Raw genomic sequence first — 27,900 nt, forward strand, 5'->3', positions numbered from 1 at the left:
TGGTGACCTTCAAACCCAGACACAAAGAGCCCTCTGTGTACCATCCAATCCACTCACATGCAGGTGAAGACCTGGAAAGCCGGGTCTGCGGCAGAAGCCAGGACGGGGCAGCCAGCGGGGATATGGGGGGGCATGAAGAAAGGCTCTCGGGGAACAGCATGCTCCCCGTGTGGTCCGGGGGTGGGTCCATGGTGTGTACATGTGTAAACATTCATTGACTTGTACAACTCGGATTTGTGTACTTCCATGAATATAAATAGCTCCAAAAAACTTTTGTCTGCTTTTTTTTGAAGCAGGCATTTTTCTTCAATTACAGAGGAAAGAGAAAACAGTGGGAGGGGAGGGCGGGCTGGAGAGGGTCAATGGGGGACAAAGGGGGACATATGTAATACTTTCAACAATAAAAAATAATAATAAATGAATTTAAAAAATAAAAAGGAAACAGTGCTTGGTAAAGGGGAGAACATGACTTACCAGGTTTCTGCTAATGACTCAGGAGATACCCCCTCCCTTACACCCTTGCTCCCCAGGTCCTGACAAGGGGAACCCTGAGGACAGTGATGGCTCCTTGGGGTTTCAAGGCTGCTCACAGAACCAAGGATACACTCCCTCCCCTCCCCCTTGCCACGCCACCTCTGGGGGGATTGGAGCATCTTTCCCCACCACCCAAGAGTGGGTGGAAACAGCCCTGGCTGGTCTTGCTCAGTGGTTAGAGTGTCAGCCCATGGACCAAAGGGTCCCAGGTTCGATTCCTGGTCAAGGGCACATCTCGGTTGTGGGTTTGTCCTTGAGTGAGGATTTAAAAAAAAAAAAGAGTGAATGGGATCTACAGCTACCCACACATGATGAAGGACAGGCCCAAGCCACAAGAACTGGCCCTTACCCCTCCGGAGAGATGGGCAGGGTGGGGCTGGCCACCACCTCCTCCTCGGGCTCCTCAGGCTCCTCGGCCTGCAAGCACGGCGCCTCGTCACTCTTGCAGGTGGCAAGTGGACTTGGGGTTTCATCCCTTGATGGCAATAAAGAAGCAAATGTGTTATAGCCAGCAGAAATGCAGGGGGCTCCAGTGGCACCCCATTCAGGGTCAGAGAGCTGTGATGGGGACAGGGAGGCAGCCCCAACAGTTTCCCTTCCTCAGGCCTTAATGCTCCCTCTGCTCTCCCTGCCTCTTCCCGAGCTGTTTACAATGAAGAGCAGATGCGCCACTCCCACATGGGAGGCAGAATGCTTACTGGACCCAAAAAGTTCTGCCTACAGCAGGTGCCCCATAGATGCTGGCAACCAAGCACAGATGCTGCTCAACTTCCCCCAGGGGCTCACTGTGCAGGGTGAGCCCTGAGGCCAGTGTCTCCCCTTGCAGACAGCACCAGCACCGGGGTCTGGACCTCGGCTGGCCGTAGGGAAGCCTGGGGTAGGACACCTCCCTCGCCTGGCACAGTACGGGCCCCACTGGGGTGCTACCCCACCAGAGGTGGGATGGCCACTGGGAGGGAGGGGCTGCTGGGCGGAGACTAGGAGAAAGGGCCCCTGGGCAGGCCCAGCACAGCCCCGTAACAGGTAACAGCAGTCTCTGCCCAGCCCTGGTGGGGAGGCAGCTGGGTCTGAAGAGATCTACCTCATTCAAGAGTTCCTAAGCTCCCCTAATCAGACGAGGCACCCCAATTTCAGCTGCAGACTAACTACTCAGAAAAGGCCTATTTCCTCACCCTCCTGCTCCAGGAGGGCCACTCGCTCCGCCACTTCTCCAGGCCCGTCACCCCAGGCCCCCAGCCCACCACACACAACTCCACCCATGTCGGCCGCGTCCCCCTGGGAGGCACACACTCGCTCTTACCTGTGCGGGGACTCGGGCAGGAGGGGGCTGTATGCAGAGTGCTCCGGGGGCTCCCGTGTCTCCCGCCGCTCAGGCTGCCCATCAGGGGCCTGCAGAGGCCCTTTCACAGTGGCCTGGCTGTGCCGGGGACTCCCAAGCCGCTCCCCGTACAGAAGTGAAGGGGATACCCTGGTCAGACCAGCCAGAGAGGGAAGTCAGGAGGAGACTGGGGTGCAGTGGGGACCTACGTCCACTCCTCCTTACAGCTGGACCCCAGCCTGGGTTCCAGGTTCACAGAGTGGTGAGGGGCGGAGGACAGAGCAGCTGGAAGAGCAGGAAGGGAGACTCCCTGCGGAGTGCTCCCGTCTGGGACTGGACCAGGGCCCTGCACTGCATGGGCTGGCCCAGGAGCAGAGCAGCACGTACCCTTGGGCGCAGAGGCTGCATCGCTGGGCCAGGGAGGGATGGAAGGACCCAGGAGGAAATGCTTACTGGACCCAAGAAGGAAAGGGGAAGCCAAATTCAAGTGGTCAGACTATTGGAAATGCATGGAGCTGTAGATTCAAGGAAGAATTCTGATGGTTTTTCAAGGTCCAAAAGGTAGAATGACTGCCCTCCCCTTCCAGGTGGCAGCCTTTGCCTTATCATGGCTCAAGCCTGGGAAGCGGGAAGCCCCTCCCCCCCACACACACAGCCACGCCTGTTCTGCTGTGCAGGGCCCTGGTCCAGCTCTGAGCTGCAGAACTGACCCTCCCGCATGACCCCCAGGGCTCCCACAGCTACTCCAGCGCCAGCCACAACCAAACACACAGTTCAATCCCAGCAGTGACAAGTCGGAGCCCCGGCCCACAGTGGTGCCACGTGCAGGGTCAACCAGGCACCAGCAGCTCTTCACTCTCCTGTCTTGTAGAATCACAGGTCTGCTCTCACCCACACCCACACTCACACACACACTCACACAAAGCATATACACTCACTCATACACACACTCACTCACTTACTCTCTCACACACTCACACTCACACCCACACTCACACTCACTCACACAAGCATATACACTCACTCATACACACACTCTCTCTCACACACACTCACACAAGCATATACACTCACTCATACACACACTCACTCAGTCTCTCTCACTCACACACTCACACAAGCATATATACTCACTCATACACACTCACTCTCTCCCTCTCACCCACACTCACGCTCACTCACACAAGCATATACACTCACTCATACACACACTCACTCACTCTCTCACACACACACACACAAGCATATACACTCACTCATACACACACTCACTTACTCACACACACACACACAAGCATATACACTCACTCATACACACTCACTTACTCTCACACACACACACACAAGCATATACACTCACTCATACACACACTCACTCACTCACACACATACTCACACAAGCATACTCACTCATACACACACTCACTCTCTCCCTCTCACCCACACTCACACCCACACTCACACAAGCATATACACTCACTCATTCTCTCTCTCACACACACACACTCACACATACACACACAAGCATATACACTCACTCATACACACACTCACTCTCACACACACACACATATACACTCACTCATACACACACTCACTCACTCTCACACACACACACACAAGCATATACACTCACTCATACACACACTCACTCTCTCACTCACACACACAAGCATATACACTCACTCATACACACACTCACTCACTTACTCTCACACACACACACAAGCATATACACTCACTCATACACACACTCACTCACTCACACACACACACTCACACAAGCATACTCACTCATACACACACTCACTCTCCCTCTCACCCACACTCACACCCACACTCACACACAAGCATATACACTCACTCATTCTCTCTCACACACACACACTCACACACACACACAAGCATATACACTCACTCATACACACTCACTCACTTACTCTCACACACACACACAAGCATATACACTCACTCATACACATACTCTCCCTCTCACCCACACTCACACCCACACTCACTCACACAAGCATATACACTCACTCATTCTCTCTCTCACACACACACACTCACACATACACACACAAGCATATACACACACTCACACAAGCATATACACTCACTCATACACACACACTTACACAAGCATATACACTCACTCTCACACACACACACACACAAGCACATACACAAACTCACACAAACACTCTCTCACCCACATTCACACACACACACACACTTACACAAGCATATACACTCACTCATACACACACTATCACACACACACACACACACACTTTACCAGGCCATACTGTTGGTTCCCATGCGCCTTCAGGCAGGAGCACCTGAGCCACACAGACCAGCACACATCCCAGAGTTCCCTGCAGCGGCCTCCCCCAGCCATACCTCTCGGAGCCGTGGGAGGGCTTGCTCTGCAGCTCCTCGTGGCTGGACTGGCTGTTGTCCTGGTCTCCTCCCGGCCCCTGGGCCTGCGGGCAGCAGCAGTGAAAAGTGCACAGTGTAGGGTCTGGATGTGGATCCCTCAACCCTCCCCACCTGCCATGCTCGGAGGAAGCACTGAGAGTGGCTCCTTGGTGGTGAGGACCCCTCAGGATGCAGCAGAAGTGGCCTGTGCACTGTCCAGTCAAGCCCCCTGGGCTCTGGCTAAGTCCTGGCTCCTAGCTGCTCCCAGAGCCGGCCGGGCTGGCTGGGGAGGGCAAGCCAGACACCACAGCCGCTGCACCAGAACCAGAGCCAGGGCTGCAGGAAGACACACAAGAGGAAGGAAAGCCTGCCCCAGCCGCTGGACGCGTTCGCTGTCGAAGAAGAGATCTGTGAACAACCACGTCCTGAGGCCCGGACCTCCCGTGCCAGTGACACCAAGGACGCTGAGACAACACGGCTTCTGTCTGCGCCCAGACAGAAAGATAGGAAGACAGAAAGGGAGCCCGATAGGGCTCCTTGGCTCCGTCCACACGGCTCCCATCAGCGGGCCACGAGGCCCCTTCCAGGTCAAGGATGCACCATCTATCAAAAACCCAACAGATCTCGTCATAAAGCCTGGGCTTCGGCACATTTGGTGAAGAGAAGGACTATTCTTGGTGAGTTTGAGGATGTCCTCCAGGGGCAGGGCCACAAGAATACAGTGGTGTGGTCAGCCTCACCCCCACCCCGTGCCAGCCACAGAAAGAAGTCAATCAGATTAGTACCTAAACCAGAGTCGGCCCCCAGAAGAGGACCACCAGTTAGCTCCCCTGCACCTCCCGCCCCGCCCAGCCTAAGGCAGACAGACTGGCAGACAAAGGAGCAGCCACTCCTCTGGCCTCTGACAGCACAGGAGCCCTGGGCAGGAGACAGCTCACTCCCTCTTCCCCAGGGGGTCCTGGCCCTGGATCCGCAGTGCCCCCCCAACACACACCTCTCCACTGGCAGCCTGAACCCCAGTAGCTGTAGCCCACTCTGCCATCCGGATGGGCGAGGAGGGGCAGGGCCTGAGCTAAAAGCCAGCTCCCCAAATTACATTAAAAATAAAAAAGCTGCCCTAGCTGGTTTGGCTCAGTGGAAAGAGCGTCTGCCGGTGGACTGAAGGGTCCCAAGTTTTGCAGGCTCACTCCCCAGTGGTGACTGTGCAGGAGGCAGCCAATCAACGATTCTCTCTCATCATTGATGTTTCTATCTCTCTCTCCCTCTCCCTTCCTCTCTGAAGTCAATAAAAACATACATATTTTTTTAAAACAGGCTGCTGGAGTACCTTCTGGTGCCCGCAGCAGCAGGGGTTCCCTGCCAGGGCTGCCACTCCTCCTCGCGTCAGCGGCAGACAACAGCGGGACGCAGTCCTCCTCCTGCCCCACCGTCCTCCGTCCTATTCAAATCACAACCTGTCTTCCCTCACCCGGCTCAGTAAAGAGCTCCCGCTCTCATTTCTCCAGAAAAAAAATCCCACAGGCCAATCTAGTAAGCCACGATGAAGGTGGGTAACAAAGTGAGGTGGCCATCATAACACTGCGGAGACTGAGCTGAGCCCTGAGTCAGAAAGAATTCACTGCAGACAGCGCCTGCTTCCTCCTCGTCTCATCTCCGTATTTCCGCAAGGAACCCCTTCTCCAGAAAAGGGGACACCCAGGACGGCACCCAGAGGGCCTTCGGGTGGAGCTTCACTTGATCCCCACAAAAGGAGTCATGATCCAGGCAGAAATTCTGCATCTCACTCGTGGGCGGGGGGGGGGGGGGGGGGGGGGGGGCGCCTCACTCAGGTTCGGATTTCATTTGCATACGATCCAGCCCCCACTTAAATAAACACGGTGCTTTCAGAAAGCAGAATGCTCTGCACCCAGTCACAGCAGAAAGGATATCTGAAATAATGTAGAAACAGGTCAAGGGTCCGTTCTCACGTTTAAAGACCACGCTGCCCGGCCGTTTTTGGAGCGCAGTCCAATTTTTGTGGGAAGATAAACAGATAGAAAATAGATCTATGTGACGTGTACACAGAGAACTGTCTGGAAAGGCCTAGGAAGAATGTTGAGAGTTGTGAGTAGTTCCTACCTGCGGGAGGAAGGCTGAGGGAGACTCTGACCATCCATACCTGAAATACTTTCATGATCATTTTGTTGTTGTCAATCCTCACCCAAGGATATTTTCCCATTGATTTTCAGGGAGAGTGGAAGACAGAGGGAAAGACAGAGAGAAATATCGATGTGAGATAGACACATTGAATGGTTGCCTCCTGCACACACCCTGACCAGAGCCCGGGCCAGCAAGGAGCCTGCAACCAAGGCCCTTGACCAGACTCGAACCCGGAACCCTTTGGTCCGCAGGCCAATGCCCTATCCACTGAGCCACAGCAGCTAGGGCTTATGATCACTTTTGTAACTTACCATAAAATTCATCATGTTTATAACTTATCATAATCATCATCTTGAATATGGTGATGTTTTAAAAGTTGCATTCATATAGTAAAAGTTGTCAAATGGTACACTTTAAGTATGTCCATTTTATTACATGTCAATTAGATACCTCATTAAGCTGCACCTCATAGTTTAAATGACCAAACCTCACTGAGTGCAGTTCTGAGCCTCTGCACTAGCCTTGGCCCTGGGAGAGGTCCAGCAAGTACAGAACACGGACAGGAGCCGCAGGAATGACGAAGGAGCTGCCCCCGCGGCTCTGTCTGGCCCACACGAGGCTCTGCTCGGTCCTCCTGGCCTGAAGACAGGAGAGAGCAGGAGGCTTGGCCCTCAAAGGGCTCTGTGTGGTCAGCCACCTGAGCACCCAGACCTGCTCCACACCCAACATCCTGGGCCAGAGCGGGTGGCCAGAGGGGCCCCCGCCGAGAACCGAATCCAAGCCAGGTCCTACTCCTGCTTCAGACCAAGTACCATGGCCCATAAAGAGGCTGCCGGCCTCCTCAGGCTCGGGCAGGACCGGAAACGTATCCTCATTGAAGCGCCCAAGCACCTGCTATTGCCTAGGTTTCAGAGCCAGAGCCCAGCCAAGTCAGTAACCTCCCTCCTACCTCCTGCCAAAGGTGCCCCACAAGTCACCTGCTCCCCACGCCTCCTGACGATTTCCACCCGCCCTGCTCTGTGCCTTCCCACCCCTCCAGAGCTGCTCATGGGCGACCATGTGCAGCCGAGTCCTGGTGGCGGGGCAGTGCCGGGGGACTGGCAGCAGGCCGAGGACCACGCCGGCCGCACGCAGGGCCTCATGGCCTCTCCTAGCTCCAGCACGCATTCACTAGATTCACATCAAGCCTCTTGTTCATTTCACCCAACAAGTGTCCATTTCAAACCAAATGCCCCTCAAACTTGCTGAGTCCGTGGGCCAGAACCTCTCTTCTGTTAACAAACCAGAGGAGGAAAAAGACCTGCTTGTCTTCGCTTTGGAAATGAACCTACAGGACTCTTCCTGACTCAGTGATGCCATAAACACATACACACACACACACACACACACACACACACACACACACACACCATGCCCAGCCTCCACACTCCTAGAGGCCTGTAATTTTCTCGCCAAAGCCCAGAGGCGATCCTCTCATAGGCAATTCACTCGGCAGAATCAGTCAGAACAGCTAAGCATGTTTGAAATTTACATGCTAATTTTTACATTCTTTGCGCCATTTTCTTCTCATAACACAGCTCCGTAAGGACAGGACTTGTGTCTGAGTCGTCCTGGTACCCTGCTCTGGGTCAGACATCACCTGTGTCCACACAGAGCTTCTATCTGACAGGGAGACAAAGAACCTTCGAACAAAAGAAGCACTAAGGGGAGAAAGGGATGGACTGCTGCATCCTGCCTGGAGGAGCCCAGGAAAGGGCCTGGGCAGAGGGGAAGGAGCAGCAGGCAGAGTAGGGAGTGGAGAGAGGAGGGCGCAGCTGGAGCCCACAGGGAAGCTGAGGACAAGGCTGCCAAGGCTGGATGGGCCAGTCTGGGAAGTACCGTGGAATCCACAATCTATACAGCACTTTGCACAGGAGCAGGTGGGCAACCTTCGGGGCTAATCGATGGGTAAGCAGGTAAATGCAGTGGTTGGGGGTGGGGGTTGCCTTGATTCGCACAGCATCAGCGAAGGAGTAAACAATGGGTAAGCAGGTAAATGCGGTGGTTGGCAGAGCGGCAGGGGAGCAGGGGCGGCGGGGGGAGCCTTGATTCGCATAGCATCAGCGAAGGAGTGGTCAGAAGCTCCGTCCCAGGCAGTCGGGGCCAGGCCTCAAAGACTCCAGAGGGATGAAACTCCCATAAATGCATCCTGGGATGGGCATGGCTCAGCTCTGGGCTACCCCAAAAAGGGAGACCCTGGCCACCACCCAGAGACTCACCGCCCAGCGGGCTCCATCCAGGACCGGGGAAAGTAGGTCCACGTCCAGCAGGTGCTCTGAGATCCGGCCGCGAAAACCGAAGTCCTGGAGATGGGCGGGGGGGGGGGGGGGGGGTCAACGCTGCCCCTCACACCGGCACCCACCAGGCCCTCACCAGCCTTCCAGGAAGAACCTGCCACATGCCAGGCACTGCACTAAATATACTGACATCTAATTATTTTAATCTTTAAAACAACACATGAGCAGACGGAAAGAGGTGACCAAGCAAGCGTGCTAACATGTTCACTGTGGACTACAGGTGGTGTGTGCGTAGTCACTGTAAAAGTCTCTTAATTGTTCTGTATGCTTGAAATTTCTTGTAGAAAAGGATGAGGAAAAAGAGCCCTGCTGGAGCAATACTCCTACTTGCATCTCCCAGCTGAGGAAGAGCCTGACAGCATGTGTCACTTCCCCAAGGTCGCTCCGCTGACAGACAATGGGCTGCGGGCAGATGTGCCCGGGACAGACTCCAAAGCCCAAGCTCTTGGCATGACGCCTGCCGCAAAGCTTGTCACCTTCCCGCTGTCTCTCCCTCCTGTGCCCGACTGAAGTGCCCGAAGACCTGTGGGCAGCTTGGAAACGGCATGTGGGCTCCTCACAGCTTGTCCCGCTCGCATACAGGTGCCTCCGAACCACCGGCACTCGGCTGCAGCGCTTCCTACAGGCTTCTCGCTGGGGCAGACAGCAAGTGCCACCCAGGCGCCAGCTCCCTGCTGCCCGGCGGCCAGGTAACCACGCTGCCGCCCTCCACACCTGAGATCCCACTGGGCGAGGTGAGGGGCTGCTACCTGGCAGCATGCTACCAGGGACAGCTGTTATCAGCCTTGACAAATGGCAGACACCCAGCCATGTTCTGGTCCTGCAGCCCGTGCTGTCCTCCAGGCACCCCCTCAGAGAAGAGAGGATGGTGGGCACCGTCTCCACACAGTGGCCCCTCGGAAGGGCAGAGCCCATCAAAGAGCCCCGCGACATGGCCATCCTTCCCAGCGGCCTTTGCCAGCAGGGGCTCTTTGCCTTGCCTTCCTAGCTTATGAGGTTCCTTTTTGGTGACATTTCCTCTCAGGTTGAGTTCTACTCCACTTCATGCAGCTCCATCTGCCTCCTTAGCCCAGGGCCCAGGAAGGGGCTGGAACACACACCTCCTGCCTCCTCTGCACCCCTCACATCGCTGCTGCTCAGCCTGACCCTCTTCCATGAGCCCCTCCCCTTGGACCACCTCCTCCAAACAGAGGGAGCGCGGCTTCCAGAGGCAATGCTTGGCTCAGATGCATCCCGAAGCACACCCTCCCCTGACACAGGCCTGGCAGGAAGCGAGATACCAGGGGCTGCAGGAAGGGCTGGGACAAGGAAACCATGGAGGCTGGCATTCCAGGACAATGTCCTAACTTTAGAAATGAAACTCCAGCACCCTCCTGGCCAGAGACTGAGACGGTCCTCACTATCACTCAGTGATCACACACACGCACATACACACATGCACACACACACATGCACACACAGTCTGTGGCCGCCTATATCCAGGTGACGTTCCTGCGGAGCCCAGAGGCGCTGACCTCACAAACCTCAGGGCATTCATGGCAACAACAGCGACCTTTCTTTAAGGTTTATGTGTTGATGGTTTCCTTGACCCAATTTCTTCTCAGGACAAACTATAAAGTAGGCAGTATTATCCTTAGTGATGGCCCAGGTATAAGCTGTGATGAGAGGCAGACACTTAAGTACCGTGACCCGCGAACGCATGCTTTTTCCCAGCCCCTGCTCCCTCCTCTGACTCACCAGGCCAAGGAGGGACTTGGAGTCGGAAGCATCGGAGTCTGACCCCTGTAGCTCCTTCATGTGTTCACTGATCTCCAGCGCCTGGGGAGACAGACCCACAGTCACCAGAGCAGAGGACAGGGGTCATGATCACTGGGACACAGACACACAGACAGTCACCAGGACAGAGGGCAGGGGTCATGATCGCTGGAACACAGAACCACACCAGTCACCAGGACAAAGGGCAGGGGTCATGATCGCTGGGACACAGACCCACAGACAGTCACCAGGACAGAGGGCAGGGGTCATGATCGCTGGGACACAGACCCACACCAGTCACTGGGACAGAGGGCAGGGGTCATGATCGCTGGGACACAGACCCACAGACAGTCACCAGGACAGAGGGCAGGGGTCATGATCGCTGGGACACAGAACCACACCAGTCACCAGGACAAAGGGCAGGGGTCATGATCGCTGGGACACAGACCCACAGACAGTCACCAGGACAGAGGGCAGGGGTCATGATCGCTGGGACACAGAACCACACCAGTCACCAGGACAAAGGGCAGGGGTCATGATCGCTGGGACACAGACCCACAGACAGTCACCAGGACAGAGGGCAGGGGTCATGATCGCTGGAACACAGAACCACACCAGTCACCAGGACAGAGGGCAGGGGTCATGATTGCTGGGACACAGACCCACAGACAGTCACCAGGACAGAGGGCAGGGGTCATGATCGCTGGGACACAGACCCACACCAGTCACTGGGACAGAGGGCAGGGGTCATGATCGCTGGGACACAGACACACAGACAGTCACCAGGACAGAGGGCAGGGGTCATGATCGCTGGGACACAGAACCACACCAGTCACCAGGACAAAGGGCAGGGGTCATGATCGCTGGGACACAGACACACAGACAGTCACCGGGACAGAGGGCAGGGGTCATGATCGCTGGGACACGGACCCACAGACAGTCACCAGGACAGAGGGCAGGGGTCATGATCGCTGGGACACAGACACATACCAGTCACTGGGACAGAGGGCAGGGGTCATGATCGCTGGGACACAGACCCACAGACAGTCACCGGGACAGAGGGCTGGGGTCATGATCGCAGGTACACAGACCCACAGACAGTCACCAGGACAGAGGGCAGGGGTCATGATCACTGGGACACAGACCCACAGACAGTCACCGGGACAGAGGGCAGGGGTCATGATCGCTGGGATACAGAACCACACCAGTCACCAGGACAGAGGGCAGGGGTCATGATCGCTGGGACACAGAACCACACCAGTCACCGGAACAGAGGGCTGGGGGTCTTGATCACTACCCAGGAAGCTCTGTCAGGCCAGAATGCCAACATGGGGCTGAGCCCAAACCAGAGCCCACCTTTTCTGGAAAACTGAGAGGCCTATGGACCCTCCCATTCTCTCTGGACACATCCTCCAGCCCAGCTGTGTACGGACAAGAAGGGTTTGCATGCCAAGGAGAGGCAGTGAGTGCAATGGGCATGGCTAGAAAGGTGGCCTAGGGCAGTTTGATGCTATCCTGAAAACAAACACAGCATGAGTATCCTTTCCAGGAAGTAATTAAAAGCTCCTTAAATGAATTCCCCCGCCATCCACCTGGAGCAGCAGCAGAACTAAAGGCTGGAAAACCAAAAATGCCCACAGCTCTCCCCCGGGGCTAACTTCTGTCCATTGGGTCATTGGCCGGGTCTTGGATTGGTGCAGAAAGAGCTACAGAACTCAATGAGGAGTCGTATTATGACCTAACTGCCCAGGGCTGAGCAGGAACCCCAACTGCCCTGCCCTTTCGGGGTTCTCCTCTCTCTGTAGGAACTCAAGATTGCTGCAACCAAGGGCAATCCCAAAATGAAGGCACAAAGCAGCAGGGGAGCCCAGCCGGCGTGGCTCAGCGGTTGATTGATCTGGGAACCAAGAGGTCACTGGTTCGATTCCGGTCAGGGCACACGCCCAGGTGCCCCGGTTGCGGGCTCAATCCCCAATAGGGATGCGTGCAGGAGGCAGCCAATCAATGATTCTCTCTCATCACTGATGTTGCTATCTCTCTCTCCCTCTCCCTTCCTCTCTCTCTAAAAACCAATAAAAAATATATTTTTTAAAAAAGAAAAAGTAGGACGGGAGGCGGTAATGGGAAGAGGAAGGAAGTAGACCAGAAGACGTGGCAATCCCAGGAGGCTCCCAATGGAAAGGCAAGTGTCTGCTCCGAATTTCCATCAGGATGTTCCGCCCGCTTAGTGGGCCTGTTTCCCACACGAAGGCCTCTGGCTGATGCCCACCGCCCACCGCAGGCCTGCGGAGGGAGCGCCGGCCTCCGTGACAGAGGTCTGGGTGCGGGAGCAGCAAAGGCTGCCCAGGACGCCTGTGGGATACTCACGTCGCTGCCGTCTGACCCGCTCTCTCCTGGGACAGGGGCCTCCTCCTTCCTGGAAGCCTCCCCCGCTGCAGCCGGGTCCTGGGATACATCTCTCTTACTGGACGTGGCGGGCTGGTCGCCCCCAGGGCCCACGGGACTCGTGGCCGTTGTCGCAGGGTCACTCTTATGATTCTTGTCTCTTCCTGGGAGCCGGGCGCTCGCCCCTCCTCCCTGTGGCCCTCTGCTGCCTGTGCTGGCCAGGCTGCTGTCTGCACCTCTGCTGGAGAGCTTGCCGGGAGTTGGGGGGCTAGCAGCCCCTGAGTCAGGAGAGAGGGCCTTCTCCTCGGGCTGGCTTGTTCCTGGAGACTCCTGGGGAGCGTGGGTCATGTCAGAAAGGAAGATGGCAGGAGTTAGTACAAAGCGTTTAGAGGTTTGCGGCAAGTCGGGTCTCCTCGACTCCTAGGCCAGTGCTCCAGTCCTGATACCAGTGGTTACCAAGCACCCCCAAAGCTTTGGGGAACACAGACTCCTGGCTCCCAGACCCACTGACTGTGAATGCCATGGTGATTCGGGGATGCCCCACCAGACCCCATCTGCAGAGGAGCAGGGACACCGCTGCCTGGAGGTCCGCCGCCATCCACCTGCCATGTCCTCGAGGGACGAGCCTCTCATTCCAGACCCGAGAGACAAATCATAAGACCGCAGACTGGTCGGCATCTATTCACAATGACTGTGACGGAGAATCATGTGAAAAGCACTGGAGTCTAGGATTTCTGTTTCTTGTCTTTAAAAGGCAACAGGGAGGACACCTTCCTCACAGCAGCAGGTGCAGCCTCCTCCAAGCCCCCTGCACAGGCCCTGGGACGGGTCCTCATGGGAGCACCCACTCAGGCTCTGAGCACATGTGCCAGGATGAGTCGGGGTGCCATCCATTTATGGGGGAAATGCTTGTGAAGTATAAAGGAGGGAGAAAAGCCTTCAAACAAGGGTCTGAGACCTGCAACTGAGGAATGGAAGGAGGACGCTTGAGGAGGAAGCCTCCGGCCACAGAAGTTCTGAGGAGTGTGTGTGTGGGGGAGGAGGCACATCAGGTAGAAATGTCCCTGTTCCAGGGCCTGCTGCACCCCATCCACTCCATCAGCAACAGCCTGGCAGGAGCCACAGGGGAGCAAAGCCCAGGCCCTCCACCAGGGCCTCCTGAAAAACGACCTGGGCAGCAGACTCCACCACTGCTGCACCCTGCTGCTCACACACACCTCGCCTCACACCTGCTCACACACACCTCGCCTCACACCCTGCTGCTCACACACACCTCGCCTCACACCCTGCTGCTCACACACACCTCGCCTCACACCTGCTGCTCACACACACCTCGCCTCACACCTGCTGCTCACACATACCTTGTCTCACATCTGCTGCTCACACACACCTCGCTTCACACCCTGAAGCTCACTCACACCTCGCTTCACACCCTGAAGCTCACTCACACCTCGCTTCACACCCTACTGCTCACACACACTTTGCTTCACACCCTGCTGCTCACACACACCTTGCTTCACACCCTGCTGCTCACACACACCTCACTTCACACCTGCTGCTCACACACACCTCGCTTCACACCTGCTGCTCACACTCACCTTGCTTCACACCTGCTGCTCACACACACTTTGCTTTGAAGACTAGGATACCTTTGGAGCTGAACTGGCCAAAATAAACACAGGGCCCCTTCTCTGCCCCAGAAATGCAGCCAGTGACCTCTCCTGAGCTCAGACAGGGATGCCTCCTCCCAGAAAATACCTGTGCCCACACCTGAGCTGCCAGTGCGCACAATATCCGAGACCTCCCTGCGCTGGTCACCCAAACAGGGAGCCTGATGACAGACACAAGGAGCAGCCCCAGCACAACATCCACTGATGCTGCCGGTCAGGGGGCTGCTGCACCTACAGCCAGGGCGCTTGCCTGCAGGTCTGGCAGCCCACTGACCAGCCACCCAGACATGCCAGGGCCCATTAGGAGAGGCAGGGAAGCGGAGCAGCTCAGAGCTCAGCCTGAGGATTCTGAGAATTAAATAAATGATTTGGAATATGAGGGAGCAAAAAACACCCAATCAGAAGAGCAAAAAAGAAAAAGTAATCCAAAAATATGAAGATAGTATAATGAGCCTCTGGGACAACTTCAAGTGTACCAACATTCGCATTATGGAGATGCCAAAAGGAGAAGACAGAGAGCAAGATATTGAAAACCTATTTGAAGAAATAATGACATAGCTCTAGCTGGTTTGGCTCAGTGGATAGAACACTGGTCTGTGGACTGAAGGGTCCCGGTTTCAATTCTGGTCAAGGGCACATGTCCAGGTTGTGGGCTCAAACCCCAGTAGGCGAAGTGCAGGAGGCAGCCAATCAATGATTCTCTCTCATCATTGATGTTTCTATCTCTCTCCCACTCTCCCTTCCTCTCTGAAATCAATAAAAAATATTTTTTTAAAAAGAAAAATAAAAAAGAAAGAATGACATGAAACTTCCCGTACCTGGTAAAAGAAAAAGGCTTGTAAGTCCACGAACCCCAGAGAGTCCCAAACATGAGAAACCCAAAGAGGACCACACCAAGACACACCATAATTAAAATGCCAAGGGTTAAAGACAAAGAGAGAATCTTAAAAGCAGCAAGAGAAAAGCAGTTAGTTACCTACAAGGGAGCACCCATACGACTGTCAGCTGATGTCTCAACAGAAACTTTATGGCCAGAAGGGAGTGGAAAGAAATATTCAAAGTGATGAATAGCAAGGACCTACAACCAAGATTACTCTACCCAGCAAAGCTATCATTTAGAATTGAAAGTCAGATAAAGAGCTTCACAGACAAGAAAAAGCTAAAGGAGTTCATCACCACCAAACCAGTGTTACATGATATGTTGAAGAGTATTCTTTAAGAAGAGGAAGAAGAAAAGAGGGGAAAAAGATAAAAAATATGATCAATAAAATGGCAATAAATACATATCTATCAACAATTGAATCTAAAAATCTATACATATAAAGAGGTAATATGTTAATTGTCTGTTACAGTGTCCCAGTAACGACCAATTTGCATATTGACAGACCATCAGGTGCGCGTGCAGCAGGGGGACTTGTGTGAGGCTCGCTTCCCTGCCACCAGCGCCCGAGTCCTTTTTCTCCCATGTGCATGCGCCTGACAAACACCCCCGCGACACCGCACCCCATCCGAGAGCACTCTGCCCGGAGACGCCAACCCCCCCCACCCCCGAGGTGGGGGGAGCCGAGGGGTGACACCCACACAGCAGAAGGCCGGTTCTCTGGGCACAGTTGGCAGATGCCAACCGGGGGATGTGCGCATAGGCGGTGACCCCCCAGGAGGGGTCACACACACAAATCGAGAGAATGTGGACCCAACACCACAAAGGAAGGGCCCGGGCGTGACAACAGAGAGTGCACAGGCAACCCTCACACCACAGGGAAGCCGTCGTGGCTTTCTCCAGCTGTCCATTCATTTCATTTATCTGCCTGGTCCGACCCAGACAGGGGCGTGCATCCTGGGCGGAATACCTCCCAACCAAGGACAAGCCAGGCCTGACCATGCCTGCTCAAGCACACCATTGCCTGCGAATTCCGGAAGGGAGCGGATGGAGAGCTGCTCAAGGCATGGGAGCAGGCACACTGGAGAGCAGGAAAGGCCTCCACGTCCCCCCACTTCAGCACTCAACAGGAGAAAAGCCTCGCACGCACATGAATGTACACGCACGTGCCTGTAATGCAGCAGTCCCCACGATGGACACCGGCCCAGGCTGGTTAGACCCTCCCCCAACTCGGAGCAGGGAGGTGCAGGTCATGGTAGGCAAGAGACAGCTGCATCGTCGCTAGGCCCCTCAAAGCTGGTGCGAGAGGGGCCCCGAGTGCCCAAACAGAGGCGGCTACAGGTCCCAGAGAGGAAAGCAGTCAGTACTAAGGATGAAAAGCATAGAATTTTTAATTAGCCTGTAAAAAGAGTATAAGAGTGAGGGAGGAGGAGGGAAGATGGGGAAGGAGGGAAGGAGGGAGGGAAGAACTTTTTAAAGGAGTCAGTAGAGAACAGAGTTAAAGAAGGAAAGAGGATGTATGAGTGAACTGTAGGAGCTATAATGAAAATCAAGTATAGTTGTATACTGGGGACAGATTTTAGAAGTAGGAGTCAGAAAAGAAAAAAGATAAATGATAGTGAATAATTAGGCAGGTAGATAGATATTAAAACAGTGGAAGTAAGTAGAGAAGAGTGTATGGGAAAGGTAGGATGAGAGAGAAAGAGAGAGGGAAGAAAAGTGGGGGGTTTTTTGTGGTTTTTTTTTTGGGGGGGAAGACAAGTTTTAAAGGGGAGCCAGTTGAACTTAAAAGGAGAATGGGAAGAAGAAATGGGGGAGGGAGCAAAGCAGGTCCAAGGGAGGAAGTGAAGAAAAAAAATTAAGGTGGGAAGGAAGGAAAAGGGGAGGGAAGACAGGGGTAAAGATAAAGGAAAGAAGGAATGTGGGGAAGGAGGGAGGGGAGGAGAAAGATGGGAAGAAGGATGATGGAACAGAAGTAGGAAATAAGGAGGAAAGAAAAGTTTATAAATGACCAGAGGCCCGGTGCACGAAATTGTGCACAGGGTGGGGGTGGGGGGTCCCTCAGCCTGGCCTGCACCCTCTCCAATCGGGGACCCCTTGGGGGATGTCCAACTGCCGGTTTAGGCCCCATCCCAAAGGGATTAGGCCTAAACCGGCAGTCGGACATCCCTCTCACGATCTGGGACCACTGGTTCCTAACCACTTGCCTGCCTGCCTGCCTCATTGCCCCTAACTGCCTCTGCTTGCCAGCCTGATGGCCCCCTAACTGGTCCCCTGCCAGCCTGATTGCCCCCTAACTGCCCCCCAGCCAGCCTGGTCACCTCTAACTGCCTCTGCCTTGGCCCCCACCACCGTGGCTTTGTCCGAAAGGATGTCTAGTCTAATTAGTATATTACCCTTTTATTAGTATAGATGAGTCAGTAGGAAAAAGTGTTACATAAAGAAGAGAGAAAAATTGTGTGAGAGAGAGAAGCCAATAAGGAAGTCAAATATAATTGTGTGTGAAGGGGATAAGATTAAAAAAAAAAAAAAAGTTAATAGGGGTGACCAGGCTGGCAGGGGAGGGCAGTTAGGGGTGACCAGGCCAGAAGGGAGGACAGTTAGGAGGATCAGGCTGGCAGGGGAGAGCAGTTAGGGGATCAGGCCAGCATGCAGAGTGGTTAGGGCAGGCAGGCAGGTGAGCGGTTAGGAGCCAGAGGTCCCAGATTGCAAGAGGGATGTCCAACTGCTAGTTTAGGCCCGATCCCTGCACAGGGACATCCCCCGAGGGCTCCCACATTGGAGAGGGTACAGGTCGGGCTGAGGGACTCCCCCCCATGCACAAATTTCGTGCACCGGGCCTGTAGTCAAACAAATAAGGAATCTAATGAACAAAATAAACTGATGAATAAAATATAATCAGAGGCATGGAAACATGGAACAGACTAACAAATCTCAGAGCAGGGTGGGAGATTAACCAAAGATCTTATATATGCATTACCCATGGACACAGACAATAAGGTGGTGAAGGTCTAGGGCAGGGCAGGAACTAGTTGGAGGGGAGCAATGGGGGGGGGAAGGAAAACATCTATAACACTCTCAACAATAAACATTTTTTAATAAAAAATAAAATAAAGGCAGCAGATCATGAAATAGGGGGCAGGGGTTCAGACCACAAAGAGCACCCATGGCCTTCAGGACATGTTCACTTCTCCTCACCGGGTCCAGCCCCTGCCTCCTCCTCATGGGTCCTCTCCAGCCACACCCTGCACACATCCTCTCTTGCTGCCTTTGAATAAACATCATGCTTTTTTTCCTACTTTGCCACGTACCTTCTTAATTCTCTCCCTCTCCCACCACCACCCCCCCAACTAGTCCTCACAGCCTCACAGCATCACATCCTCCATCCCTGGGGCAGGTGTCCTGAGATGAGCCTTCCCCATCCTCTATACAGGTACCTTGCATCTGCATGGGGAGGGGGTCCGGGAGAGTACCTCTATAACAACTACTGCATTATAATTGCTGGTTTCCTTGTCTGTTTCCGCCACCAGATCAGCCCTGTTATTCTCACTGCCCGGCACACAATAGAAAATGCTTGACTGAATTTTTTAAAATAAACTGTGACAACTCCACAGCCATCTGCTGAACTGTGGCTAAGACAGCCTCAACTAGAACACGCCCTCTGCCAGCCCAGGTGAGGGAAGGGAGGTGGAAGCCAGGAGGTCAGAAACTGTAGAAACAAGTAAGTAGAGATGAAGGAGGGTGTCCTGCAGGTATGGAGCACCCACTCTACAAAAGGGAGATCTGTTATTGACCTTACATGGCTATGCAGGGATTAGACTACATTTGTTATACTGCTCATTAAATGAAAAGCTGCTAAACAGATGTCAGCTACTAATATTCAAGATGATGGAAAAATAAGTAGCCTATCCAAAACCAGAGGACACCAGGTCCATGTGAGAAACATGGCTGGACCAAAGGCTGCTAGGCCCATCCAGGCCATTCTGAAGCTTCAATTTTCAAAAGAAGATTTTCCCACAATGGGGCTTATCCTCTTCTGCCTGCCTAAATGTTACCATATTAAAACGTGGCTCACATTAAAATAAGTGAGCTGGCACACTCTGCGTCCATGGCGACCGCATGTGACCCCAGGGAGACGCCCCCCCCCCCCAATCAATCATCAGTGCAGTCTTTCCACATCTCGTTCCCACCCAGCCGTTCCCCTTTCTCTGCACTTCTCCCTGGTGCTGTTAGCACCTTCCAGTCGCACTGACATCATCTTATTATTCCAAAGCCCAGCTCCCTCTGCTTCTGGGATCAGCTGACGGCTTCTCACCAGCAACACAAGGCCAGCTCGCCACCCTTCCGCCTCCCTCTTCCTCACACCCATTTCCAGTGTCTGTTTCTCGAGCCTCTCCCTTTTGATTCTGTCACAGACTAGAAAAGGGTTTAAGTTGAAGGCAGGAGAGGAGGGGAAGGAGAGTCATTCTTGCCATCCTACTGCCCTCTCCTGGAATCCAGAGCAAGTGACTGTTGACAACGAGCCAGGCAGAACTGAGGAGCCCTCCCCGAGGGCTGCCTGAGATGCCCAGAGCGTGAAGAGGTGGGCACCTCAGAGGTCTAAGGTCTAGATAGAAGCTTGGACAACAGCTGTTTTCAGAGGGCGTGGTCCACGCAGAGGCAGCTTTGTCAACTCCTTCAACATGCCCTTTCCCCACTCATCCCCACCACCACCCTGCCCCACCAGGAAAGCCCTCGATCCTGCCGTTAGAGCACAGGAATTCAACACTCCCTGTGGCAAAAAATGACTGTATCTACTGAGACGCTTGCAACAAGGGTGGAAGGTGCGTTTAACGCCTCCCACTCCAGACATTGTCCCACCACACCAGCAGCCTGTTTATATTAAAGAGGTTAGACGAAATATGTTTAAAAGTATCCACTCACTCAAAACAGCCTATCATCATCAGAAGGAAAGCTCTTGGAAATCCAGGACACGTCAAAGAAAATCCCCCCTTCTTTTGACACTTGTAAAGTAAAAATGATAAAGCAAAAATTAACTAGCTCAAAGTCAAAGTTCATCATGATGGACCCACTTTGGGATCTTTAATCCACCTGCTGGCAGCAGAGACCAAGTGTCCACTCTCCCCAGGCCATGGGACAGCCATGGGAAGAAAACACAGCACAGCCTGCCAGGACCAACCCTGCTCCCACATAGCCCACTCATTTACTCACCTTTCCATTCCCTCCATTGCTCAGCCAAACCTGCCCACGCCCTTCCTGTGGTCCAGGCAGGGGGCAGGCCCTGACACACAGACGTGTGTAGGGTAGACTCTCCACTCTCAATCTGCTCCGTCTCGTAGAGACCATCCTTTCTCCTAAAGCCACCCCCTTCCTACTCACATCCTCTTCCAGGGCTCAGACCCTAAGCTGCTGATTCCACCGTCAGTACAAGGTCTTGATGGTCAACAAGAGGAACAGAGTTGTCATTTGGGGAAGCAAACAGACTGAAGGCTTGGGATTTAATGCAAGCAGACCAGGCCCCATTTGGAAGGAAGAGTTTCAACACAGACACAGATCAGGTTGATGATAAACACGGGACACTCAGAAACAATGTCAAAATCACAATCCAAACGCATCTGATTATGCAGAGCCAATAGCATGGACCGCCCTAGAGCAGTGGCCACCAACTGGTTGTCTGCAGACCACTGGTGGTCCATGAGGTCCGAAAGGTTGGTGACCGCTGTTCTAGAGAAAGCCTAACTGTAAAAGGGCCTGCTGTGGCTGGAGCAGGATCACCTGGAAAGACCCACCCATGACTCAGGGCCTGTCAGCCAACACCGCAACCTCCGCCAGCCCGAGGCGTCAGCCCTGCCTCTGAGGGCGGCCGAGGACCAAAACATAAGAGTCAGAAACAACAGGGCCGTGGTAAGGGAGTAGAAAGACATAATATTAAGGGATTGTAAGAAAGCAAATTTAAATCTGTGGCATGAGCATTGTTCAGCTGTCAGTTTGAAGAATTTAAAAGAATTTGGCATGCTAGACTTGGAAAAGTTTAACTAAGCTTGCAATCAATAACTAAATGTTTGGGGAAATCTGAGTTGCTAACCTCATGATTTACTAGTTGTGTGAATACTTTGGGAATATTGAGAGAAATGCTAATTGTTAAAAATGAATGCACACCAAAATACATATAGTATTTTGTTCCTTTTCAAGTACAAAAGTGCATTGGAATCTGGGGGTATTTGATACATATGATAAGTTTGGGGTTTTGTTTGTTTGTTTTTATAAGGAACATCCTGGTGGCAGTGAAGGCCAGACCAGGGAGAGAGATCAGAGCAATAGGACTGTTGGGGGCAGGATTTCCAGAAACTACTCCCAACCATATTCTGCATTTCCCAGTCCTCGTGCTCAAGATGTCTGCCTGTCTAAAATATCCCCTACATTCTCCCCCATTCCAAAACTTACCCACTTCTAAAGACCCAGGTCAACTGTCCTCTCTTCCACCAAGTTCTCCCAACCTCTAGACAAGTAATTTCTTCCCTCAGGACTCCTGCAAGCCTGTGCCAGAGTTTGTGTACATGCTGCCCTGCTCAGAGCTTCCCAGATCCTCATTTCCTCACCACCGACTGATCACTTACTAAACGCCAAGAACCTAATCCTTTCTCTCTCTCCACTGCAAACTCCTTGAGGCCAGCCCGACCCAGACCTTAGTAACACCTGTATCTCCACAGGGCCTCACACAGTGGCCTGTAACACCAGCATCCCACCAGTGTGCGGAAGCTGGTGAGGTCACCCCTGTTTGAAACCTCTGATGGCTTCCAACACCTGCCATTCAATCCAAACTTCAGAGCTGGCACACAGTCCTCCGCAGTCCAGCCCAGCCCAGCCCAGCCCACAGCGCGGTCTCAGTCCTCTCCCACATACGCCCTGTATCCTCTCTTCCCCAAACGCACCCCACACCCCGGCCCCTGCCTGTGCAGTCCCCTGCACCTGGACTCCCACCACTCACCCTGCTTGTAGCCCTGCCTATTGTTCTCGACTCACCTGAGGTCAGTTTCTCTGTGGCCTCTCCTGGTCCATCCAAATGGACAGGAGACTGCCACGCCCCCTCCTGGGCCTCTGTTACTTCCTGGCGGTCTCACTGCATTCTACTCGGTACTCCAGCCCTTTAGGTCTCTCCTTTATGAGACTTATAAGCTTTTAGAGGGCAGGAATCACATCTAATTTAGGCATTTTATGACCTACACACCTAGCAAAGTACCTTATTTTGTAAAAACATGCAATGAATGGTAGTTATTTGGTAAATGAATAAATAGATGAATTCCTTTCCCCTCTTGTGCTTCCCCAAGCCCCAGAAATCCTATCTGAACAGGAGTGGGACACACGGTTCTCTTTCCTAATACACATTCCACAGGGAGAAAGGCACAAGCCATGAGGAGGGACACACCAGGCTAAACAACATCTGCTGCAGGGGCCTTAGGACCTTACCTCATACTCGAAGTTGCCCCCCAGCACCCTAATGTCCAGGTGCAGGTTCTTAAGAAGCTCACTTGAGCTGCGGACACTCTGAAACAAAAACGATTATGAGTGGTCGGCTGGAGGAAACTGGACAGCCCAAGTGAGGGTCAAGGCTCTCTGTGGGTTATATGTTCTCAATCAGACCTAAGAGGTATACAGACCAGGCCAGAAGGGAAGCTGTGGGCCGCAAAATTATTTGTACTTATTTTCAAAGTCATGCAGAGGTTAGCAAAAGGTGATGACAACCCAAGTGTGCGTCAACAGATGAATGGATACACAAAATGGGGTCTATTCCTACAAGGAGGATTATTCAGCCATAAAGAGGAATGAAGTTCTAACACGTGTGGAGGAACCGTGGGAGCATTATGCCACACAAAAGCCATCCATTAAAGGACAATGCTGTATGATTATACTTACAGGAAATGTACAGAATAGGCAAATTCAGAGACAGGAAGGAGATCAGAGGTGCCAGGGGCCGGGAGAGGGAAGGATGGGGAGTTATCTTTCAGGGCACAGAGTGTCTATTTGGGATTATGGACAAGTTCTGGAAATGGACAGTGTAGACAACTGCACACCACTGTAGAAGTAATTAAGGCCACCTAATTGTATACTTAAAATTAGTTAAAATGGTAACTTTCATGTTATATATATTTTACCACAACAAAAACTTTTCAAAAAAAATAGCACCAAGGGTCCTCGGGCCAGGAGGAGGATGCGTCATTACCTGGTTATCACTCTCCACCTCCTCCTCGCTGGTCTCCTCCCCTAAAGCCAAGAGGCTGAGAGCATTTTTGTCCTCATGGATGGAGCCCAAGAGACCTTGCATATGAGCAGAAGTCTTGAGACCCTGCAAAGGCTCCAAAATAGAGAAAGAAAGTCAAGGGGCTCACAAGGAAGACCTTCAGAATGCTCTCCCCACTCTTTTGGTTTAGATTTCTTCCATAGTAGCCAGCCACATCCACAAAGCTGACCCTGGTAACTGCAGTGCACACTGACCCCTCCGTCCCGGCTGCCACTGCCACTGCCCTGGCTGCAGGACTGCAGTGTCGAGGGCGTGGGGCGTCCCACTGAGAGCCCACCTGCAGCAGCACACAGGTGCGACTCACCTCCCCAACTGGATTATGAGCTTTGAGGACTCCGCCCCTGCCCTCTGTTTCTCATCTGTGGGCCACGTAACTCCTAGCATGGCCCAAGGAGGCCCCACGGTAACTCAATACACTTACCGTACGAAAAGCACTTACCAGCGTGAGTTCTCCAAGCTGACCAGACACCACAGAGCTCCCCAAGCTCACACTGTGAGATGCGCGAAGAGCAGAGAGTGGGGTATCCACGAGGCCTCGTAAGGGAGCCAGGCCCCCCAGGGGAACGTGGACTGGGGCTAGTGAGGAGCCCAGGGCCTGGTCAACAGAAAACGTCTTGTTATAAACCTAAGAAACCATGTGGCTCTGCGAGGTGGAGATAGAAACAAAAATGGAACATCTACATCCTGCCACTCAAATTTAAACCACCTCCGTCCAGAGGCTGCTCATGAAACACAACCTCCAGAATCACTGCCCTACCAGCCTGAGAAACCACAGCTGGTGCCCCGACCTCAGCCCCTGCTGCTGCCTCGCAGCACACATGTCCCTACAGCTGGCAGAGGCTGCAGAACTGTGTCCTTCCAGCAGCTACAGGAAGAGCAGGGAAGGGAGCAGAGCCGGGAGCTCACCTACCAGGATGAGAAGTCTCTACAGATCAAGTGTACACTGACAAATGGGGAAATGGCAGTGCAAGCACATTGCTTACACACAGAAGCGAGCAGGTGCTCAGAGAGGGGCACCCCGAGAACTGTTGCATTCTGTGAGGTGCCTTCGGTGCTGTCTGACTGTGTGTAATAGGGGCATGTCTGCCCTCAAATATTAACTACGGACAATAAACGTGAGCAACAGAAGAGGGCTCCCGTGCCCCGCTGCAGTGAGGAGGAAAGCAGCTGACGGAGGCTCCAGAGGGCCTGCTCCTCCCTGCTCTCCAACGGCTCCACGCTGGTACGGGCGGGAGAGCCAGGCCATCACTCGGAGCCTGAGACCTGGGCTACCCCCACACTCCTGAGTCCTCAGTTTACCCCTCTGGGAGACAGAGATGTGTGTCCTATCACTGCAAGTCTGTGGAGCAGTTCAAATGAGATCATGAATGAAAGAGCATATGCAAGTGGTCCAGGGCGACCCCACGCTATGGAGTTGCTATTATTGTAGGGACTCACATCACACCAGTCTGGGCTTAGAAGCAGAGGCAAGGGTAGCATTCTGGGAACACATTTACAAAGAGCTCTCTAAAATCACTTCACAAACTTAAATGTATAAAACAACCCAAAAGTCAATTTCTCTCCAATCCCACTGGGACTGAAGAGAAAGGGAACCGGAGAGGGTGAGAGTTAAAACAGGCAGACAGCCCACTCCTCGCCCAGCCTCGGCCGAGCGGCCTGACCCCAGGCAGGCTCTGCTCAGCGCCCCCTCCTGCAGCAGAAGGGCATCGATGTCCACCTGAAAGGTGACACAAGAGCCACTCCGGCCCTTTGCAGATTCCCGATCACCTGGCCCAGTGTGGAGTGTCCCTGTCAGGCGGGAAAGGAGGTGATGCTAATAACACTGGCCAGCACTACCCAAGCACCAGGCACCGAGTTAGCATCTTCCATGCCACGTCTCCCTGACCTCTGGCCACTGCCTAAGGCCACTGTCCTCCCCACAGGAGCCAAAAGAGACTGGTGAGATCAAGACCCCAGCCCAAAGTCACAGAGCCAGCAGTGGGGGCAGAGATGGGCTTGGAAGCCAGGGCTCTCCCTAAGCCAGCATGTTCCACTGCCTCCCGATTGGGGCAGAAAAGGGGCCCAGGCAAGCTTCTCGGAGGTGAAATGGGAGTGAACCAAGCCTATTCCCCCCTACTCCCCCCCTCCTAACCCGCCCATGTAGCAGCAAGCACAATACTTCCCACACTGTATTTATGGAAAATTACAGCCTCCTAACGTGGCTAATTTGCTAATGTGCTGGGGGCTTGAGGGAGGGAGACAGGCATGCTGAGGGCTTTGCTCTCCGGCCTTTACCAAACCAGTGGTTAGTGGGAAATTATACATCCCTGGCTCCTAGCTGGTCATCTAGAGATGGCCATTAACTCTGGTGATGGCTGCGCGTGGTGCTGTCCCTCAGAGCGATGCACTTGCTGCCACTGCTCCAACTAGAACCTACAGGCTAACCTGCAGCCTAGTGGGTGGGTATCTACAGTGCACAGCGGTCACTAGGGCAGGCGGAGAGCTGTGCACGCCAGCCATTAGGAGCCTGAGGGACACCAGGGAAAGCCACAGCGGGGCAAGAGAACAGCCAGGGAGATTCAAATGGACCCCATAGTCTCTGATGCAACTTGACTTCTTCTAAGTGAAGGATAGGGTGTGACTCCTTAAAGGGATAAAGGGCCAAAATGACAGGGCAAGCCCTGTGGTACATCCCAGTAGGGGAGGAAGCGAAGGCACAAACAGGGCCTGCACAGCTTGGCGCAGGTTCACATGGTCTCTGGGAACCCTGGGAAGCCAGGAGCAGAAGCAGCTCACTGGCTGGCAGAGCCTGGGCCTCCGCCCATGACATGACCTCAAGCTCTGTGTGATTCTGTGGAGGGACTGATTTAGAGCTGGGGGCAGGGTCTGATTAGGAGGGCCTCTCTCTACAATCAGATCCTGGGGAGGTACCTACACCTGCAGGAGTGCTACTTGCTCGCCCTCAAAACTCACCACCTCCCCAGCATGGGAGGCACTAGGGAAGTCCAGGTGCCTCCCACCCTCTCCTGCAGGTGATGAGGTGGGAGAGACGGGAAATCCTGTCATCCCCCAGATGGCCACCCTGAGCAGGGAAGGGATCTATCGTTACCAAGGGAGACTGCAGGACGCACAGCCTGAGCAGGGACTTCTGCTTTCCTCCTCCTCTCAGCAGGCAAGCAGACCTGCTGGCCCCACTGACAAGTCAACTCCACCTGCCCACTGTCGCCGTGGCGCCGAGGCCTGGAGGCCACGCGGAGAAGCCTACCTGGTGGAGAAGCTGCATCTGGCCTGGCTCTACAGCGAGCCTTTCGTTGGCGCTCAGCTCAACTAGCGCCTGCCTGAGAGGGCTGCTGCTTGGCTGGAAACAGGCTTGCGGAGTGGCCTCCTGCCCAGCAGGGGCCAGGGCTCCCTCCTGAGGATGCTCCAGCTGCTCTGGTCCCCAAGCCAGAAACCTGGAGTCTCTTTCCAGGGCTCTGATGGCCTCGTGTTCCCCCACACTAGACAGCCTGGAAGACTCGGCCGCCATGCAGCAGACCACGCTGGCGAGCTCTTTGCACGGCCTTTCCTGCATGCTCTCGGGCAGCCCCAGGCCCTCCAGCCGCCGGGAGATCTTGACCATCTGCAGGATGTGCTGGTAGAACCTCTGGTCCTCAGAATAGTCTTCGCTCTCTGACTGCTCCTCAGCAGAGCTCTGCAGGTGGGGCAACTGGGGCACCAGGAAGGGGCCAGAGGGCAGCCCTCTGAGTCCGGGGCCTGACTGACCCCCACCCCGCCCAGACCCCTGAGAGCTCTGCAGATCCCACAGGAAGTTATTCACTTCACCCATGACCTGCGAGCTGAGGGGAGAAGCCAGGCCACTGCCGCTGCTGCTCTCTAAGTCAGGCTCACACTCACTGGGCCTCCTGTCTTCTTCAGGAGGCTCTGGACACACTGGGGGTTGTCTGCTCTCACTGGCAGGGGAGGCCCCCGGGGCACTCCCTGAAGGGGCACTCTGGGCTGGTTCTGATGCCAGAGTGTCAGATGGCATTCGGAAGAGCCCCTGGCATGGATCTTCAGCTGAGGCCCCTGGATCCCCAGGGTCAGTGGGCGCTGCTCCCTTGCAGCTCCCGGGGCTGTCCGTGTTGACAAGCTTGGAGACCTGTCCCGTCCACAATCCTGGGGGCTCTCTCCTCCTCCTTCCCCAG

General features: G+C 54.1%; 1 protein-coding gene across 5 annotated transcripts in view; it reads right to left on the bottom strand.

Moving 5' to 3' along the window:
* The window catches only part of CEP164 (centrosomal protein 164), a 76,018-nt gene that overhangs the window by 20,098 nt on the left and 28,020 nt on the right, over positions 1-27,900 (bottom strand). For 4 of the 5 annotated variants that reach the window (XM_080642818.1, XM_080642815.1, XM_080642819.1 and 1 more), the window contains 9 exons: positions 24,177-24,332; positions 23,660-23,791; positions 22,906-22,983; positions 12,871-13,218; positions 10,486-10,566; positions 8,671-8,754; positions 4,256-4,338; positions 1,835-2,002; positions 884-1,009 (listed from right to left, as the gene is read on the bottom strand). In XM_080642818.1, the coding sequence (XP_080498944.1) occupies positions 884-1,009; positions 1,835-2,002; positions 4,256-4,338; positions 8,671-8,754; positions 10,486-10,566; positions 12,871-13,218; positions 22,906-22,983; positions 23,660-23,791; positions 24,177-24,332 (1,256 nt within the window). The remainder of the gene's footprint in view (positions 1-883; positions 1,010-1,834; positions 2,003-4,255; positions 4,339-8,670; positions 8,755-10,485; positions 10,567-12,870; positions 13,219-22,905; positions 22,984-23,659; positions 23,792-24,176; positions 24,333-27,900) is intronic. The other variant, XM_080642817.1, reaches the window with a different exon arrangement.

Source organism: Plecotus auritus, assembly GCF_963455305.1.
Source record: "Plecotus auritus genome assembly, chromosome: 9".
NCBI classification, from domain to species: domain Eukaryota; kingdom Metazoa; phylum Chordata; class Mammalia; order Chiroptera; family Vespertilionidae; genus Plecotus; species Plecotus auritus.